Source organism: Camelus dromedarius, chromosome 15 (assembly GCF_036321535.1).
Source record: "Camelus dromedarius isolate mCamDro1 chromosome 15, mCamDro1.pat, whole genome shotgun sequence".
Lineage (NCBI taxonomy): Eukaryota > Metazoa > Chordata > Mammalia > Artiodactyla > Camelidae > Camelus > Camelus dromedarius.
This window is the reverse complement of record NC_087450.1, coordinates 58,188,077-58,208,095: the sequence shown is the minus strand read 5'-3', so window position 1 is coordinate 58,208,095 and position 20,019 is coordinate 58,188,077. Positions and strand designations below refer to the sequence as shown.

The 20,019-nt window shown below is 41.3% G+C and overlaps 1 protein-coding gene and 1 non-coding gene across 7 annotated transcripts in view; one reads left to right on the top strand and one right to left on the bottom strand.

Annotated features, from left to right (window-relative positions):
• Nucleotides 1-20,019, bottom strand: part of ADAM17 (ADAM metallopeptidase domain 17) — a 43,768-nt gene that overhangs the window by 6,060 nt on the left and 17,689 nt on the right. For 2 of the 6 annotated variants that reach the window (XM_010982687.3, XM_031466534.2), the window contains 10 exons: nt 17,885-18,053; nt 17,034-17,167; nt 15,170-15,259; nt 13,217-13,330; nt 12,151-12,295; nt 11,954-12,042; nt 9,555-9,707; nt 6,967-7,166; nt 5,984-6,087; nt 1,568-1,702 (listed from right to left, as the gene is read on the bottom strand). In XM_010982687.3, coding sequence (XP_010980989.2) covers nt 1,568-1,702; nt 5,984-6,087; nt 6,967-7,166; nt 9,555-9,707; nt 11,954-12,042; nt 12,151-12,295; nt 13,217-13,330; nt 15,170-15,259; nt 17,034-17,167; nt 17,885-18,053 — 1,333 coding nt within the window. Of the gene's footprint in view, nt 1-1,567; nt 1,703-5,983; nt 6,088-6,966; nt 7,167-9,554; nt 9,708-11,953; nt 12,043-12,150; nt 12,296-13,216; nt 13,336-15,169; nt 15,260-15,620; nt 16,334-17,033; nt 17,188-17,884; nt 18,054-20,019 lie in introns of those variants that run through there. The other 4 variants (XM_031466537.2, XM_064494739.1, XM_064494741.1 and 1 more) reach the window with 4 other exon arrangements.
• TRNAN-AUU (transfer RNA asparagine (anticodon AUU)) lies at nt 17,533-17,608 on the top strand. The gene is given in 2 exon segments: nt 17,533-17,569; nt 17,573-17,608. It is a non-coding gene; the product is annotated as a tRNA-Asn (tRNA).

The window sequence follows — 20,019 nt, the reverse complement described above, 5'->3', positions numbered from 1 at the left end:
GCAGCCTGAGCACAACGGGACATTCTGTCCTTCAGGGCACCCCTCAACAGCACATGGGGTGTGCAGCACACATACAAACAACAGACGTGCCCCAAAAGTTAGCGGGCAGTGTGACTCAAGGGACCATCTTTATCTGACCCAGGGCAAAGTCTGAATTAATACTCTCAGGAAAAATTGACATCAACCAGAACACAAAAACAAGCACAACCACTTTAAAGGGAAAATAAAAACCTTTTCCTACTACTCAACGATAAAGACAAAATAATGCCATTTGCAGCAACATGGATGGACCTGGAGATCGTCAATTCTAAGTGAAGTAAACCAGAAAGAGAAAGAAAAATACCATATGAGATCGCTCATATGTGGAATCTAAAAAAGCCCAAAACACAGTAAACAATCTTATGGTTACTGGGGAAAAGGGGGTAGGAAGGGATAAATAAAAAAAGGGGGTAGGAAGGGATAAATTTGGGAGTTTGTGATTTGCAAATGATAACCACTATATATAAAAAGATAAAAAACACTTTCTTCTGTAGAGCACAGGGAACTATATTCAATATCTTATAAATAACCTTTAATGGAAAAGAATATGAAACAAATACATGTGTATACATGCATGACAGGGATATTATGCTGCACACCAGAAACTGACACATTGTAACTGATGATACTTGAATTTAAAAAAAAATAGAAATAATTTAAAAAAAATTTTTTAATTAAAAACCCCACCTCTTCCTCATTCATTCATGTATCAAGCATTTCCTGGGCATTTACTAGGTGTCCCTCCAGCACTGCAAGCCTCTTGCCACTCACTCAATAAATTATCTGACATCTACTGTGTGTTATCTTCTTTATTTACATGTTACTTCACCCGGAAGAGCCACTTACTCCACTGTATGGATGGAAAGTTCCCAACTCAGGGGTTCTGAGTTGGGACTTTTGTTTTGAAAGCAACAGAAAACTCTCTGAGGTGGGGCGGGGAGCTCAGAGCCCAGCCAGTCCCCGAGGCCCCTGCTCAGACCCACGGGCTCCAAAAACAGAGTGTGGAAACCTGAGGTCAAGTATCAGAGAAGCCAGCAGGATGTCCCCAAGCACCGCTAAGCGAGGCCCCTGCCCCAGGAGTCTGGCAGGGAGCAGAGGGCAGCAGGCCCAGCAAACACCCCGACAGAGCAGGTCAGACCTCAAACCAGCTCTCAGGATGAGGCCCCGAAGGAGTATCAGAATTCAAGGCCACTGGGGTGCACGCCGCTCCTGTGTGTTCACAGTATGATGTAGGGGAGGAGGAGTGAAGACAGACCTCCACCCCCCCGGCCGCCCACACCCCATCTCCTTCACGGTCTGAAAGCGCAGCAAGAAGTCAGATGGCAGGACAGTTTCCACAGACACCTGGGTCCACAGACAGCTGGTTCCACAGACAGAACCGGATGCAGGTCTGTCTCCGCACACCGCCCTGTCATCCCAGCCCTCCACCCTGGTTGGGTTCTCCCCACTGCCCTGACCGGCCCCCCGACCAGGGCCACTCCCGTCCCTGCACCAGGACGGCGTGGGGACGTGCTCGGGGACAGCTCACCATTACACGCGCACGACTCCAGCCTCTGCTCCCGCTCGCAGAAGGGGACACACTTGCCGTCCTTGCACCGGCCCAGATCCAGGCACACCGTGTCATCAGCTGCATTTCCCGGAGGGGGACACTCACTGCTGTTTCCTGCAAGCACATAGGTCATGGGTCACTTTGAGTCGACGGCCACCAGGGCGGCAGGGTGGGCGCCGATTCTCACAGCAGCGGGTGGCCCAGGTCCAGCCAGCGACACAGAGGCCCGGCTGTGCGTCCAGCTCCGCGCCCCCCTAGTGTCTGCTTGGGCCACCCCCAGCCTCGCCTCCATCACCACTTACCTGCACCGCGTATTCTGCTTTTATCTTTTTACTGTGAAATGTAACATCCACATAAAAGAACATACATATAAGACGGAATGGACTATTCTCACTAATTAAGCGGACGCCTATGCACTGTGACTTGACTAAAACGCAAACTTCCTGGGAGGGTGTCACTGCCAACAGCTGTCCCCAAGTCCCCAACCCACATGCTCAGCGACAAAGGCCCCCCTTCTCTTCCTTTTCTTTCTAACCCCAGAACCTTAACACATATGCTGTTCCGTCCCCGGAATGTTCCTGTTCCTACTCTTTCAGGAGGCCTGGATTTTTTCTCACCCTTAAGCTTTCATCTCAAAGCTCTCCTCTGACATCCCTGAGGACCCTACCTAAGTTGGTGGCCCTCACCCCCATCACACCGCTTCTCCCCTTCACAGCACACAGTCTACAATTTACGTCTCTCTGATTATCTGTGGTTATTTTCTGCTTCTTACCACTAGACTCCATTAGAGCAGAGACCCAAACTGTTAAAGAATTAGTGCACGCCCACCACCCTGCAGGTACACCACAAGTACTTCTTGAGGGAATCAATGATTCTGAAGGACAAAGAAAGTCACCCAAGGATGTTAAATTTGGGAGAAAGGATAGAATGAGTGACCCACTCTGGAAAATGAGAAGGAAGCACAAGCGGTTAAAAGTCAACACTAAAAGGCAAGAGAAAAACTGCATGAAAGCACTAGACTGTGTACGCTCAGGGCTCTGGAGGCCTGGCCTTTAAACTGAGGAACGGAACCAATCAAAAGAACTTGGTGGGGAAGGTACAGCTCAGTGGTAGAGTGCATGCCTAGCATGCACGAGGTCCTGGGTTCAATTCCCAGTAACCCCATTAAAAAATTAATAAATAAACAAACTTAATTACCACTCCCCGCCTCCCTAAAAAGAAACAAACCAACAAAAAGAATTCAGACTTAAAGGTCTGTGAGCTTAAAAGAATCTGCCCTATTTCAAACAAAAGCAGTTTTTCATTAACTGTCTAACACATATGGGACACTTGCTTAGGCATTTACATTTGCCTCTGGTTTTATAAAACCTGTTATGGGCACTGGGCATTCATAATGTCAACAAGACTATCTTACAACAAACTCACTACCACTGTAAGCAAGCTCTGGAAAAAGGCAGCAAATTCAGTGAAGGTTTATACTCTGTACTGTCATCGTATTTTCAGTACATGATGCTGCCCTCAGCAGATACATAAAATATACTCAACAAATATTTGTTAAACTTCTGTTCTTAAAGGACTAAAATCAGATGCACAGGAAAATAACTGAAAACACAGCATCACCTACTGAACATGGCTTTCAAAGGTGAGCACGTATCAGGAGCCCCGACACGTGGATGCTGGGACAGAGAGCTGGGCCCTGTCCCCAGAACTGGCCCGGGGAGGGGACCGAGCATTTCCACTTCTATCAAGATCTCAGGTGATGATGCTGCCACTTTGTATAAAATACCAAGGGAACAAAAGGCTGATAAGAAGGAAAATCCTTTTTTCCAATTGATTTACTTATGCTTATTTAAAAAGAAAATATCTTCTTTCTAAAACTGTTTCTAAAACTTTCTAAAACAACAAAGACTGAAACACTGAGCACAGCTAGAAAGTGTGTTTTAACGCTTAAATGAGATATTCAGGCTCCTGATATTTGATAAACTAACATGATGCTGACAGATCTCAGAACATAAGAATCACGAGTAACATCTTATAGAATGTGTATTTCAAGGCTGAAGGAAGAATCAAGATGAGATAAAACTTCACATCCACTAGGATGGCTACAATCAAGAAGACAGACAATAACAGCTGTTGGTCAGGATTTGGAGAAAGTGGAAGCTTCATACATGCTGCTGGGAATGTAAAATGGTGCAGTCACTTTGGAAATGAGCCTGGCAGTTCCTTAAACAATTAAACAGAGTTACCACATGACAGGGCAATTCTATGACTGGATGTATACAAGGGAAATGAAAACATGTCCACACAAAAAGCTGCACACAAATCTTCATAGTAGCATTATTCAGAGCAGCCAAAAAATGATAACAATCCAAAAATCCATCAATTGAAGAATGAATAAAAAATGTGGTATATCCATACAATGGAATACTATTCAGCAATAAAAACAAATGAAGGACTGATTCATGCTACAACATGGATGAACCTTGAAACACATTATTCTGCGTCAAAGAAGCCCACATACTGTATGATTCCACTTATATGAAGTATCCAAAATAGGCAAATCCATAGAAACAGAAAGTAGATTAGTGGCTGTCTGGGGCTGGGGTGATGAGGAGATTTGAAATGATGACTAAAGCATATGGGTTTCTTTCTGAGGTGATGGAAACTGACTGGTGGGTGGATGCACAAATGTGAATACACTAAAAACCACTGAACTGGACACTTTAAATGAGCAAATGGTACAGTAAGTTGTTAATTATATCTCAATAAACCTGTTACAAAAATCAAACCAAGCAGCCAAGTGACAGAGAAACCAGAAAAATATAAGAACGGGATAGGTATCCCAAATAGGAACAACAATAGCAAAAGAAAAAAAACCTAGGGTAGCAAACTGAATACTAAATAAAACAATTAAAGTTAAAAGAAACCACAAGGGCCAAAAAGGAGCATTATATACTGGTAAGGGAACAGCGGGCCGAGATGTAGAGAGTAGGTCCAATTATGTGCCTATTAATACAGCTTTGAGGTATTTTTAATGGAACAACTGACAGAATTACAGGGGTCACTGATAATCAATACAACCTGAAGATTAGCTCCTGATAAAGTCCTAGATGTAAAAAGTAGGGGGGAGGGTACAGCTCAGTGGTAGCGCATGTGCTTACCAATATAAGGTCCTGGGTTCAATCCTCAGTCCCTCCATTATAAACAAACAAACAAACAAACAGACAAACAAACAAACAAAACTAAGTAGTCCCCTCCCCCTAAAAAAAACCCCAAAACAAAAAAAAAGTAAAAAGTCAAATTTTGAAACTAATAGAAGCAGCTGCAGATCCACAATTCAAAAAAATACACACACACACAACAAAATGACAGACTTGATGACAGTGAAAGGGGGTTTCTGTTCCAAAAAGGACAAAAGCTAGGAGGAAGGTGTAGGCAGTGCCGAAACCACAGGGATTCTCACACAAGAACTCCTCCGAATCAGTAACAGCAGAAACACGTGCAACCCAGCTAAAGACGGACCAAATGCACCAACTAGCTATTCAGTAAAGGAGAAGTCTAAAGAGCTAACAAATACAAAGAAATGTTCAAGAAAAAAGTACATAAGGGTAAGAAACCGCCTCCCACTCATCTCACTGGCAAAAAAATTAGAGAGTTAGGTAGCACTGCGTGCTGGCAGGACACCAGAATCCAGGAACCTGGACCCGCTGACAAACCCTCACGGCTGCTCCAGAGACCACTGGAGTGCCTCCCCGTGACTGAGCAATGCCGCTCCTCCGTGGGCACCCAGGGAGCTCTCACAGCTCCCAGAGGAGCGGGGTAGGGATGTTCGGCGCAGCCCTATCTGCGGTATCGAGGAGACGAAGGCCATCCGAGCAGCTCTCGCTTGGTGAACAGAGAAGTAAATTACAGTAAGTCGCAGGACTAAACACTCAGCGGCGCCCAAACGACGAACCAGATACGGACAACGACACAGACACGCAGACACAGAAACACAACGCAGCAGGAAGCAGGGCTGCAAAAGCACGGTGCTGAGCTTCAGGAAGATCTAAGGTGGAAAATCATTTTGGCACATCAAAAGCACATATATACACAAAATAACACATTATCTTTCAAGAATATACACCTATCCAGGCAAATATTAAACACATTAAAACAGATGCCTGTGAGGGAGGAGAAGAGAAGTGACTGAAGGGGAAGTAACGAAGAGAAGTAATCACGGGTCCTGCACAGACCAGTGACAAGTGTGCCACAAAGTGAGCTGTACGATCAACGCAACTCTGCACATGAGGCTACAACAGGGTTTGTTCGTCTGAATGAGACACAACCTTGCTTTCAAATGCACACATACACATTTCAGCAAATTATTCCAAGAGAACCAGTGGGAGGACATACCTGTGCAGTAAGACACGCCTTTGCAAGTAGCGTTAATGGCCTCCTGGCACTTCTTCTGGGCCGTCTCGAACTGACAGTTTTTACAGCAGGGACTGTTCCTGTCACTGCAGAGGAAGAGCAGACGGGGACAGTCCCAGTCAAATGACAGCCCCACAGCAAAGACTACGGTCATGTCGCAGGGCCCCAAGATCGCAGGAGAAGGGCTCCGGGCTGGGTCCGCTCCTGCACAGTCAGACCCCAGGCGCTGGCGCCACCTGCACGCGGTCCACCTGCCCCTCCTGGCGTGGACTGAGAGCACAGTGGGCCAGAGTGGCTCGTCTTTAAAGCATCTCGGTGTCCTTGGTTTTCATTAACTTAATGCAGTAATTTTTTAAACACATACACACACAGGCCCACAAATCAATCAATGGTCAAGAAACTAGGCAGTCAGGGCCTCACTGCCCAACAGTATTTACAATGTTTATATGTACTGTATATAGTATAACTGTATATAGTGAGTAACAGATTTAAGCTTTCCCCTCTACTTCAAAGCCAGGCACTAGACATTAAAAATGGAAATATTGTACCTTCTAACTTACAACCTGCTCCCTCCACATTTAGTGCATGCGATTAAACAGTATTCTTCACCTCTATTGTAGAGATGTGCAATAATTAATTTATATCCCAGGACTGTCACTTTGTTTCCCATATTTTGCTATTATAAAAGAATGCAGCCATGAACATCCTTGTTAAATCGTCTTGTACATCTCTGTTTCCTTAGAAAAGGTTCTTTGAACTGTGGCATTGCTACAGCAAAGAGGATGCAAGATTGAGGATTCTCTTGTGTCATGTCAAACTGCTTCCCAGAAACATTCTTCTCGATATAAAGGGCAAGAGAGGTAAACACACGCACACACGCGCACACCCTCTAATTGATTCTAAGCCCCTGCCATTCCCCTCCGCCGCCCCCAGCTGCGTGGGGGCCCCCCCGCCCAGCGCGGCACCTGCACTGGACGCCCGGCTTCAGCGTGCAGTCACTGTTGCAGCAGGTGTCGTTGTTCAGGTACATGATGCCAGGGTCACACTCCTCTCCCTCGTCCACCCGGGAGTTCCCGCACACTTTGTTGCTGCGTTCTTGGAAACACTCTTGGGACTTACTTTCAATGGTCTTATAGATGGACTGTTTACTGCAGTTTGAAAACATCTTAGGAGAAAAAAGGCCACATAGGACCCAAAATAACATAAAAATTCATTCCCAGGTATTGTCTGCATTTCTTCTTCAGGGAACAACGTAAAAGCCACAATCAGAACCACCTGGAAGGTATGTCAGCTTCACCGTCACCTGAAATGCCATTTGTAAGGAATTGAGTTCTCTCCCTGTGCAGGATGCTAAATAGGTGATATGAACTTGGGTAAGAGCCTAAAATTTTTCACAGGAAAGTAAGCTACACAAATGCTGAGACCAAACACCCCAGCCAGTCCGGCGTCAGCAGAGTCGTGGGCTCTGCCAGACTCTGCGCCACCCGGGGCTCAGACAGAACCCGCCGTGGGGACAGTGAGACTGGGCCCACACCGCCGTCTTCCTGGACATAACGACTCAGGCCTGCAGAACAGGGTCTGCTCCAGTTTACCTCTTTCTCTTTCCCTGAATATTTGTGTCAATGATCCATGTTTAAAGTGTTTAAATAGTTGAGCTTAGTAAGAGGCAAATTACAAATAGTCTATTAAAAGAGTAAATTTCAAATTGTTACCTAAATGTCTTCATGGGTCCCCAAGGTTTTAAGTTTCTTTGAGGTTTCTACAGCTGACCAGCATCTCAAAGGAAGCCTGAACCCTAGCTTGGCCACTTGGTACAGAATCACAGAAATGACCTCTAAATTTGGGTATTTTACCAGGGGCTCTAAAACAGAGTCCATTTCCCCAATCATCTGAAATTATCACGAAAAGCGGAACAAGACTTGGGGAAAACTCGGTGTGGGTTTTCCAGGGGAAGGGTCTCCAGCCTCTGCAAGTGGCCAAAACGGCTTCCCTTTCACCTGAGACAAGAGCCATGAAACCCCCGAGGGGCGGAGAGCCCAGGCCCCGTGTGAGATAATACAGAGCACACCTTGGCCTCTGGCCCCGGTTCCTGGCACAGGGCTCCTAAAACCCCTGTAATTTCCTGGGTGACAGGAGTGTCTTTTGTTCTAATGAGCCAACTCTGAGTGGGCCCCTGGGTGACTCCTGGATGGGGGCTGGTCACCGGAGATACCAAGCCACGACAAGAAGCTTGGAATTTTCAGCCCTGCCTCCCATTCTCTTGTGAAGGGACAAGGGCTAAAAACAGTTAATGACTGACCATGCCTATGTGATGAAGCCTCCAAAAAATCCCAAACCTACAAGGTTCAAGGAGCTTGCAGGTTGGTGAACAGGTGGGGCTGCAGGAGAGCGGTGCACCCAGAGGGCAGGGAAGCTCCACGCCCTTCCCACACGCCCCGCGCTGGCACCTCTTCCGTCCGGGGGTTCATCTGTATCCTGCATCGTACCCTTTCATCATCAACTGGTAAATATGTGTTTCCCTGAGTTCTGTGAGCTGCTCTAGCAAACTAACTGAGCCCAAGGAGGGGATCATTGGAACCTCCAATCTATAGCTAGTTGGTTAGAAGCACAGGCGATGAGCCAGATTTGCAACTGGCATCTCAAGTGCAGGTGGGGGCAGCGTGGAAGGACAGTCTCGTGAGACTGAGCCCTTCACCTGTGGGATCTGATGCTATCTCCAGGAAGACAGTGTCAGAACTGAGTTAAACCCAGCTGGTGTTGTTTGCTGCCCTGTGCTGCTCAACTTTAAGTATAAGGAAAAAGTACCAGGCATCTATGAACACTTTTAGTTCAGACTCTACGAGTTTGTCACAGCCACTCTTAGGAAAGTCTCTGAAACTATTTACTATGTCCCAAATCAACAAGGGCAGTGTACTCCATCAGATACCACCAATAGTAAATTATTCCTTTATCTGCTCGACAAATATTTATTACGTGCCGGGTACCCCAAACAGGCCCTAGAGGCAAAGCCATGAGCCAGAAAGGCAAGGGCTCCGCCCTCAGGTCTGGCAAATTATGTATTTTGTTACAAAAGTTTATTAAAACATGCAAGTTGTAAAGCAATGTGGAGTTAACATGAATGACAACTTGTAAGTGGAGTGACAGGAAATTTCCAACTGAAAGCCTAAACCCGCCCGACCCTGCAAACCAGGCTCCAGTGCAGGCCATTACGTTAAGTAGTTAATCTTCCACAAAGCCCAAACCGACATGTGCTTAACCTTGGTAACAAACAGTCCAAATGACTAACGTAGATGGACCAGGTTCACTTTAAAACACACAACCAAGTTTCAAGGTACCTGGTAATTAGCAGTCCCATCCCTACAATGGAAAGATTTTGCGAGCTCTCCTTATAATCAAATGTAGCCTCTTTCTTTCCTAACCACACAAAGAAGCTCCAAAAGCGGGGAGGGTATAGCTCCATGGTAGAACGCATACTTAACATGCACAAACTCCTGGGTTCAAGCCCCAGAATCTCCATTAAAAAAAACATGTAAATGGACCAAAAGATACATACCTTATTGTTCTCATGATCGCCACTCACAGCAATGGGATACATAACGTATTTTCCTCCCTGGTCCTCATTCGGGGCGCATTCCGCTAGACCATCTGGATCGTGTTCTGCTCCAAAATTGTGACCCAATTCATGAGTTGTAACTAGGTCAGCTTCCTGAAGGAGCAGGCAGAGGAAACATTATTTCCCAACATCTAACCATCACCTGCTTTGGCCAGTTGGGTCCTGGTGTCTTAAATGGGCTCCTGATCAATCAGATCAAAACAGAGTAATAGCTGGACTATGGTTTCTTCTATCAATTACAGGAATTAAACAGAATATGTAGGATTTTATTTAATACTATTAAATAGTATTATAAGGATGAATTAAATCAACTTTAGAAAATATAACTTAAAAGATACACTGGAGCACTCTTAATGAGGCACGAAACATTGGCCATTCCAAACAGCGATAAACCAAATAGCAAACTGCAGTCAATCAGTCAAGCCTCCTGCCCCTCACCCCAACCACACCCCTGTTAAAATCCAGCATGAGGGGCTGGGGCGGGGGGAAAAGACAACTGAAGAATAACAAAACCATGCTCCTTATCTCAGTGACTGAATTCATGTCCAACGGCAGACTTAATGATCTAGAGGATTTTATTTATCAGAATTCAGTTAAAGGGCTGCACTGAATCCATCCCATCACCAGATTTCTATCTGAATGTTAACGATGAATTCAGCCAGTAAAGTTAAAAGTTCTCCCGTGTTTGTCTGCATAAAATAACAAATTTAATTACTGATTTTTTTTCCTAAGTGGGGGGAAAAAATCACTCCATGGAACCTGAAAAAATTTATGTGTATTCTGCAAGACACTGGAATTTTTTTAAGACATAGTTGCAATGCTAAAATCAATGTCTTGAACTTTCCAAGTGTTTGTATTAAAATGGTCATAGAGAAAACTTTGCACTTTGGGCAAAAAGTACACAAATCCCAAAGGTGCAATGTGGAGAAGTAATTCCAAACTGTGCTTCAGAAAAATTCATTAGAAGATTTTCTAACAGACTGATGCTTTAGAAATATCAAAGCAATTGTTTTTTGTCCTATGTGTCCTATAATAGAAAAATTTTGGAAGACCAAGGAAGAGACGCCGTTAAATCAAACCACTGATGATGCTGCAATATCAAAAAGGTAAAGCAGCAGCACAGAAAACAATCCTGGAAAATTTTCCAAAAACTGGTGTATTTTTCTTCTCTCATCCCATTTTACTTCTTTTGAACCAATCAAAGTTCAGAATTTATATGAAGGTTCACTCTTTGTGTCGTACTTTCTATGGGTTTTGACAAACACATAATGTCTCATATCCATCATTAAAGTACGCAGAATAGTTTCAACACCCGAAAAATCTCTGTGCTCTGCCTACTCATTCCCCATCCACTCCTGGCAACCACTGTTTTTACTGCCTCCATGGTTTGTCTTTTGCAGAATGTCATACAGATGGGATCAAACAGGATGGAGCCTTTTCAGATTGGCTTCTTTTACTTAGCAATATACACTTATGGTCCCTCCATGCCTTTTTATGACTTGATTGGTCCTTTTTAAGTGCTGAATAGTATTTCATTGTCTGGATGGGCCAGTTGGCTTAACCATTCACCTACTGAAAGACATCTTGGTTGCTTCCAAGTCTTGACAATTATTAATAAGGCTGTTATAACATCCATGTACAGGTCTTTATGAGAATATAAGTCTTCAGCTCCTGTGAGCAAATACTAACAACTATGGTTGCTGGATCCTATGGTAAGAGTACATTTAGTTTTACAAGAAACTGCCATTTTGTGTCTGTACCATTTTGCATTCCCATCAGCAGTGTGTGAGAGTTCGTGTTGCTTCACATCCTCACCAGCATTTGGTGGTGTCAGCATTTTGGATTTCAGCCACTCTAATAGTTGTGTGGTGTTAGTATCTCACTGTCGTTTTGATCTGCGATTCCCTAATAACATACAATGTTGAGCATCTATCTTTTCATATACTTATTTGCCACCTGTGTATCTTCTTTGGTGAGGTGACTATTAAGATCTTTTGCTACTTTAAAGTTGGGTTGTTCTTTCTTTATTGTTGAGTTTTTAGTATATTCCTTATACACTGTGGATAGCCGTCCTCTATCAGGACCTGCAAGATGAAGGGCTCCAGGAGGGACGTCTTGAGGAGAAACAATAATCCCGATTGGTCTCAAAAGAAGCTTGACAGTTAACTATTATTTTCTTCTTTTTACTTTTATTTTTGTATTTCCCACTAAAAATGTTTTTTTACACAGAAACAAAAAACAGCATGTATTACTATTTTAAAAAATGCCTATAAATCTGTAACAGCTGAGGTCTTACAATAAGCTCAAAATCTACCCTTGTAAAAATTAAAAGAACATACCTTTGTAAGAATGGTTTTACCATAATTTTTTGTGCTGGTCAAACCACTATTCAAATAGATATTTTTCTTTCCAATTGGACTATAATAAGCTAAAGGAAAAAAGGAACAGAGACAAATTGCTTATTCAATACAGATTTATAACATAATCTAATCAGCTTGCTATTGCTACATATTCGCACAACAAACAGAAAACTTACCCTTTGGACAAACGCCTCCATGACTGTTCGCTCTGGGAGAACCAACATAAGCTAATCCGAGAGTTCCCATATCAAAATCTTGATAGGTGAAAAGATGTGCCAGGCAGACTTTAGATGCTTCTTCAGCGATATCAAAGCTGAATTGCTTTTTAGAAATACATATTCTTAATTAGATTAACAGATATATCACACTAAAAGATGTTTCAACCAAATATTCCAGAACAGTACCACATGATCGACTGCAGTTTTTTTACACTTTTTTAAATTGAAGTATTGTTGATGTACAAATATTACGTAAGTTATAGGTGCGCAATATAGTGATTCACAATTTTTAAAGGTTACACTTCATTTATAGTTTTAAAAGGTTCGCTACATTCCCCGTGTTGTACAATACATCCTTGTAGCTTATTTTATACATAATAGTTTGTACCTCTTAATTCCCTCCCTGATTGGTATTTTGTTAGAGCAGCCGCAGGAAATTAATACATTAACAACAGAGTAAAAGATCAACGTTATCACCTCACAGACGGTCATTTTACAGCAAAGCAACAGTACCCACAAACTGAGACACTGAGATCACGTGACAAAAAAGGATAAATCATATCTCGTCAAGGAAAGAATCCGTATGGCACAGAACATGTAGGTTAATTATCTTCAGATTTGTTACCAGAATAAAAACACAAAAATTAAAAATTCCTGTAGAGAACTGTCAGATCGCCAAGTTGTATTTCTACCATCTGATACATGTGTTAATTACCGATCTAAGAGCTCTACCAATAAATTTCAAAGAGACCTGAACTAACAAAATGGTGTGCAAAAAATGTATACACTGAGTATCTATTTTCCAAAGCTCCATTGCTTCATTAGATTCCCCAAAATATTAAGGTTAAGAAGCACTGCTTTCTAGCATTGTTCGTTCTCAGTTTTGCCCATCTGGCTATCTATCTTGCTACGGGGGACAAGGTCGCTGTTGGAGCTGCGCCTGGTTTTCAATTACCTTTTCTAATATGGCCCTTCATTAATTAACAGACATGAGCCACAACACATCCAGGATTCCACGACCTACCTCCAGCAACATCTTCACATCCCAAGCATCCTTTTCTTCATTTGGATAACTTTTTGCCATGTTGTAGTGCCTTTCACCAGGTTTTACCTCTTGTGGAGACTTGAGAATGCGAATCTATACTTAAAGAGAGAGAATACTTAGAACACCTCAGAAAAGTCACAAGACTGAAGTAATACTGCATTGTTAAAAAAAGACCATCTACCATTCTAAAAAATAAAAAAAAAGTTTTAGAGCCAAAATTCCATAAAAGTCCTCAGCTCTAATATCCAATGTTTAAAATCACACTGAGAAGTATATGGTATGGAAAACATATATCAACGAATGACTTGTAAATGTATTCCTAAACTTTCATTTCTTCTATATTTAGTTGGGAAAAAAATGACAACCTGGGTTTCATGAGCTGAAACATTTATCCCAACAGCAGTCAGTGATTCAGAGATGCAGAACAGTAGGGTGGCCATCACTGCACACCACAGGGAGAAGAGCATAAAGAACAGGGGCTTTTCCTTGTACATATAATACACACTCACAGTAATCCTACTTTAAAAAGGGAACAAAGCCTCCTCTCCAAAGGGGGTGAAACATTCAGGCTGGCAAATCTGGACAAGGAACAAAGCCATGCTCAGCTCAGCTGCTGCTGGCATCTCTTCCCGTCTGCTCTGCCACCACGTGGTAGTTCACTGGGGTGGGCTCCCCAGCGCTGGCGGTGGGTGATCAAGACCAGTTCTGGGAAGAACTAGGTGGCAGCCCACTTTGTACATCTAAACCACATCCTCCAATCTACCTATTACCATTTAAAAAGCTGGTATTGTAATCACCCATCACATCTATTTTTTTCAACTGGTTCCAAATTTCTAGAGCAAAAAGGAGATTTATTGTTCTCCTAAAACTCAAACATGATGCAGCTATTTTAAACAAGTGAGGTTTTCATGAAATGAAAGAGCAAGATGCAAAAAAGTACAGCATGCCACGAATATGTCAAACACACACACACACACACGCTACACATGCATAAAATAACTCTGGAAAGATACGGATGAAACTAGTGACATGACGTCTCTGGGGAAAGGAACTGGTTTGACAATGGGCAGAGGTTGAGGAGACTTACTTTTCACTGGCTTTTGTACCATGTGTATATATTACCTATTCAAATAATAACTTAAAAAAGAAAGTGCAAAACAGTAAAAGAGAATGGAAAAGGGGGAAATAATTCTCTTAGCTTTACATAAGTACCATAAAAGTTTAACATTTGTAAGTATGATGCATGGTTTCAAAAGCTTTTTTCCTTTTTACTCTAAATTCTACACTACAGAACCCATAAGAACATGGCTAGCTGAGCACAAAAAGCTTGGAAGAAACAGAGATAATAATTTCCATGACAAAATGTCTGTCCAAAGCAATATCCAATTTCAGAAGTCTTTCTAATCAGTCTTACCGATTTGGAACAATCTTCACTATGAGCTACACTTAGGATGACATAAGTACCTCATTGCTGGACATACTCTACTAACAGGTAAGAACTCAGGAGATTTGGGGAAAAGAGACCTAATGGTTCTCTATGTACAAATGCCATGCAAATGTACCCAGTATTTTTAAGTCAATTTTCTAAGTATTCAACAATATGTGCTAGGATTCTAACTGAAGACATAAAGCATAATCAGAGAAAAATAAAACAATACAGGAGATTAAAAAAGGCACGAATTCAGAAAAAATAGAGATTGTGGTAGCATAGAAAAGCTTTCTGCCTAAAACAAGCCAAAGAACAGAAAATTTCATAATCTATATAGAATTAATATCAAAAACACTGTTAAGTTATTCAGATAAAAATCAACGGCATTTGAGAGTATTCATGATTAAAACGGAAGATCGGTTTCTGGGTTTTGAATACAAATGATGAACGTTTACATCACATAACTTAGCTGAGCACTGTGAGCCGCGTCCGATGATAAATACCTGCTCTATCTGTATTCCATAACCTTTAAAGCCTGCGTTGTCCCACGAAGTGTTTCGATAGATGTCATCAACTCTGTCAATGAGCTCTATCTGTGTGCATGAGAGAGAGGGGGGAAGACATTATGTATCTCTTTGCACCTCTTTGCAATGTCATGTAAGTTCTGTAGGGATTTTTAAAAAAATTTTAGAGAAAACACGGTTGTAAAAGTTTCACCAGTTACAAAAACTAGCATTAAGATGTTAATTCTTTACGTTAACAACTCTAACAAAGAAATCATTCCTGGCCTCCAACTTCAAGTGTTGCTACCAGAGTAAGCAGTGGTACATACAGCTCATCACAAATTTCAGGTCATCAACTGCCTACAGAACCAAAGTATCAAGTTAACAGGCTTTTTAAAACCTGCCGTTCCAGTCAATTACAAAAATGAAAGTTAAAAGTCAATCAAATTACCTAAAATATTTCCTTCTAAGAAGTACTCTGTTCATTCTCTCTTGCCAAGTACCTCAAACAAACAAACAAACAAAACAGGAAAAAAAGAAATGCCTTCTTCGGAAAGATGTAAGGAGCAAGGATTACTGCTAACTAATCCTGTCCCAGACCCTCCCTGTGCAAAGTGCAGCCCTGAGGACCAGGTACAAAGAGAGACAGAGGGGGTGAGGTGGGTATAGGACACTGAGGGAGGAGGGGCAGTGTGACAGATGAGGGCAACTCAAACTACATAACAAAGTGCTTATTACCTATCTTCTCCTCAAAGAGAACATTTTATTGTTCAAAAACTTGGGTAAATGAGGTTCTGGCAACTGTGAAGCACACTGCAGGTCTAAGAAACTGTTCTTTGCCTATAGTAACTGGAAGACTAAGAAATGCTGTTTTTGAGACTAGACTTCTCACTGTATTCATATTCTTGGTGTAATAAACAAAGAAGTAAACTCAGAGCCCCTAGTACAAAACCCATACTAAGAAAGAAGCTTTTCAGGAAAGAATTTCTTACTTAGGAACAAGAACTACAGTGACTTCACACACAACTCCTACTACCCTCATAATAAACTCACTTGACGAGGAAAGGACAGGAAAGAGGGGTGAGGAAGGGGAGAGAAAAAACACAGAACGGGAGCAGCAAGGCAAGGAGAAAGACGTCTTTGCTGCGCCGGGCTCCACACTACGAATGAATAGCTGCATTCTCTTATTCCTTCAACATCACCACGGTCAGTGCCAAGTTATCACGAGGAATGAGGTCATGCTGACAAAAAAATGTCAATGAAATATGAATCCCTTGACTTTTAAAATTACAATAGTAAATGCTTAAAAATCCAGCATCAATACTTCTGTAATCTTTCCTTCAAATCTCTGCCCTCTAGTTGTGACCCCAAAAGTCTCATTTCACAGTTATAGTCCAACAATTAGCTCTTATATGACATAAACCCAACTGACCAACTTCTTTGATATATACACATAAGCAAAAATAATACAAATACTTTCTCCCCTTCCCCACTCTGGAGCACACATCCACATGTGTCACCAACAGAAGCACTGCCATTACAGCAGTGATGCTTTCCAAAAGTTCACCTGTATAAAGGAGACCTAACATTATGAACTTTCCCTAAACATAATCCACATAAAAATTCTGATGTGCAGAAGATCTTAGTTGAAAGGTAAAATGGGTTTTCAGAAATTTGAAACTAGAATCTCTACACAATAATGTAAGAACCTCAGACAGTTCCCAAATATCCTAGGAAATCATAGAGCATCTGAAATAGATCTCATTTCATGATGTTTCAAATGATAGCAGTCTTCTCTTAAACACAATTTGCCTATCTACATGAACTTCTTTGTCCCATACCTGACCCAGCATCAAACACCTACCAGGTAGTTTGTGGTTGTGCTCTCCTCCCCTCTGCCCATGTATCTGTAAAAGCGATGATCTGCTACCACCAGTAATTTACACGTGTTCTTCATGGGATTAGGGTCAGCTCTTCTCCTCACCCGATGGACAAGCTCTAATATGAATTTGTATGCACTATTAAATCAAAATTCATCAAAACAAGGAGTTTTTTATAGTAACATTTTAAATCTAACATATTTTTGAAACAAATATTATTTGAGCTCAGTATCCTTAATGGTATCTTGAACAAAAACACAATTTAGGGGAAGATAGAAAAGTGAAAAAGTAATATGAGGTTTTGAAATTGTATAATTCAAAACCAAGGAAAAGTGCAAAAGTATTTAACAGAATAAAACAATAACCTATTTATTGCTGGGCTATGAAAGTGTCATTTTCTTCTAGAAGAAGTTTACAAATTAACCCAAGTAATGGTAAAAATATCCAGATAATCAAACATTTAAAAATTAGTTTGTTTTGGGGGGAGGGTGTAGCTCAGTGGTAAAGCACCTGCTTATTAGCACGCACGAGGTCCTGGGTTCAATCCCCAGTACCTCCATTAAATAAATAAACCTAATTAAAAATAAAAAAGCCTAATTACCTCTCCTCCAAATAAAAAACAATTTTTAATTCATTTGTTTTATCTATTTTAATATATTTATTCATATGTACATTATAGACAAAAAAATTAACTTAAGAAATTTCTGAACAAAACTCTACTTTCAATACTGTAGTTACTTGATAATCATGTTTTTTTTAATCAATTAACCACCACCCCTACTGAAGACAGCTGTTATGCTTGTTTCTTATTTGAAATACATTTTTTCAGTCTTACCATGAGGCGGCTCTCTGTCTACCAGCCCTTTTGGAAGCAACTCTTCATTATCCGCCTTTATATAACCACACACTTTTGGAGACTGCAAACGGGAAACATTCTTGATATCTTCAGATTTATAAACTAACATTCTTTTGTCTTTAGTATCATTAATTAGTCTCCAAAGTGGCTAAAATAGAAAACAAATAAAACTGAGATTGAAAATATAAAAATTTCTAAACATGAAATTCTTACAACACCCTTTCCTTGTTTTTAGGTAACATTCATTTCCAGGTTAAGTAAACTGACTAGTCATTTTACTGAAAATAAATCATTTCAATTTTTATCAGAGTATCTATGCTGGTAAATAAGTACATGGGTTATTCACTCTCTGATTTTATCTGTATATGAAAAAAGCCTTATTTTGCACAAGTTATAAAATCTTTTAGAAGATCCAGAAGAGGAAATGCATATCCTTTTCTGTTCATTCATTCAAAAATACTTATGTAGTACCTACTGTATGCTGGCACCGTTCTAGGTGATGAACATATTAGGAATCAAATTTAGACAAGACAATATTCTCATGGGATTTTCATTCTCATTTCCTTAACATCTTTTTGCCATGATAGAGTTTATGCACAGGAAAGAACACACATATTTTCATGAGAGAAACCTGAAAAACTGCAACGATATGCCTAAAACTTACTGATTTCAGAGAAAGCCTCTTTCTGTTTTTTTAAATCTTCACTCATACATTGTGTGGCCACAGTAAATCAGCACTAACATACAGGCAAGATTACCCAAGATAAGAGGATGTGGCTATCTTTTTCAAAACAAAGTTCTTCTCTGGTCTCATCAGAACCAGGCAGCTTGTACAAGAAAGGCCATGTGGATATATGTATGTATGTATATATATGTATCTCCACATCCATCCTGGAAATGAAAATCACTTCATACCCACAAGGACGGCTATAATCAAAAAGACATATAACAATTATTGGCAAGGATGTGGAGAAACCCTCATCTCCTGCCAGTAAGAATGTAACGTGGAATGTAAAACGCAGTAAATGTAAAACAGTGAGAATATGAAGTATAGCCACTGTGGAAAACTGTCTGGTGGTTCCTTAAAAGGTTAAAAACAGAGATACCATATGACAGCAATTCCATTACTGGTGTGTTATATACCCAAGAGCAATGAAAACACACGCTCACACAAAAACTTTTCACAAATGCTCACAGCAGCATTATTCATAATAGCCCAAAAGTGGAAACAACCCAAATGTCCAGCTGATGAATGAATACACAAAATGTGGTGTGTGTCCATACAATGGAATATTATTTGGCAATAAAAAGAAACAGTATAATTGACACATGCTATATAATACGGAAAAACTTCAAAAACATTCTAAGTGAAAGAAGCCACATGTTGTGTGATTCCATTTATACGAAATGACCGAGCAAGTCTAAAACAAAAAGGCAAATCTAAAGAGACAGGGAGTAGATTAGTGGTTTCCTAGGGCTGGGATAGTTGAGGCGGAGGGGAAGGGTCGTAGGCTTCTAAGTAATAAACCACTTTTTCAGTTTAAAAAATTATTAATCTCATGCGAAAGTCCTTCAATAAACCTGATGAGTTCGCTTTTAAGTGAACATCTCACAGTGAATATTAATTATGGTCATTTTTGTATTTAGTGAAACAGAGAAGTATGGATGGAAACAATTCTTAATTCTCCCAAAGGGAAGCATTTGGAAAAGTGAGGAATCTGAGCAAATTTAATTTGCACCCTAAATGCACACATTTTGGATGAAGAATTAATAGATTACCCTAAGGAAATGAGCAAGGACGTGCACCGTGGCAGAAGCGATGCTGTGCATTCCCTACACTGTGTCATCTTTCTGAGCACAGGAGGTTATCTTTCCCAGGTTCCTTGGAAGGCAGGTCAGGGACAAGAGCTCTAAGCATGTGAGTGGAATGATGTAGGCCACTTCCAAGCCTGGCCATTAAAAGTCCCCCGTGGGATTCTCCATATGTTTCCCTTCTGTGGCAACCTCACAGAACGTCTGTCCAGATGTCAAAGCTACAAGGTGGAGAAGGATCACCCGACCCACATCGGCCTTGATGAGCAATGTGTGCAGCTACAGAGCCATGGGAGCTGCCG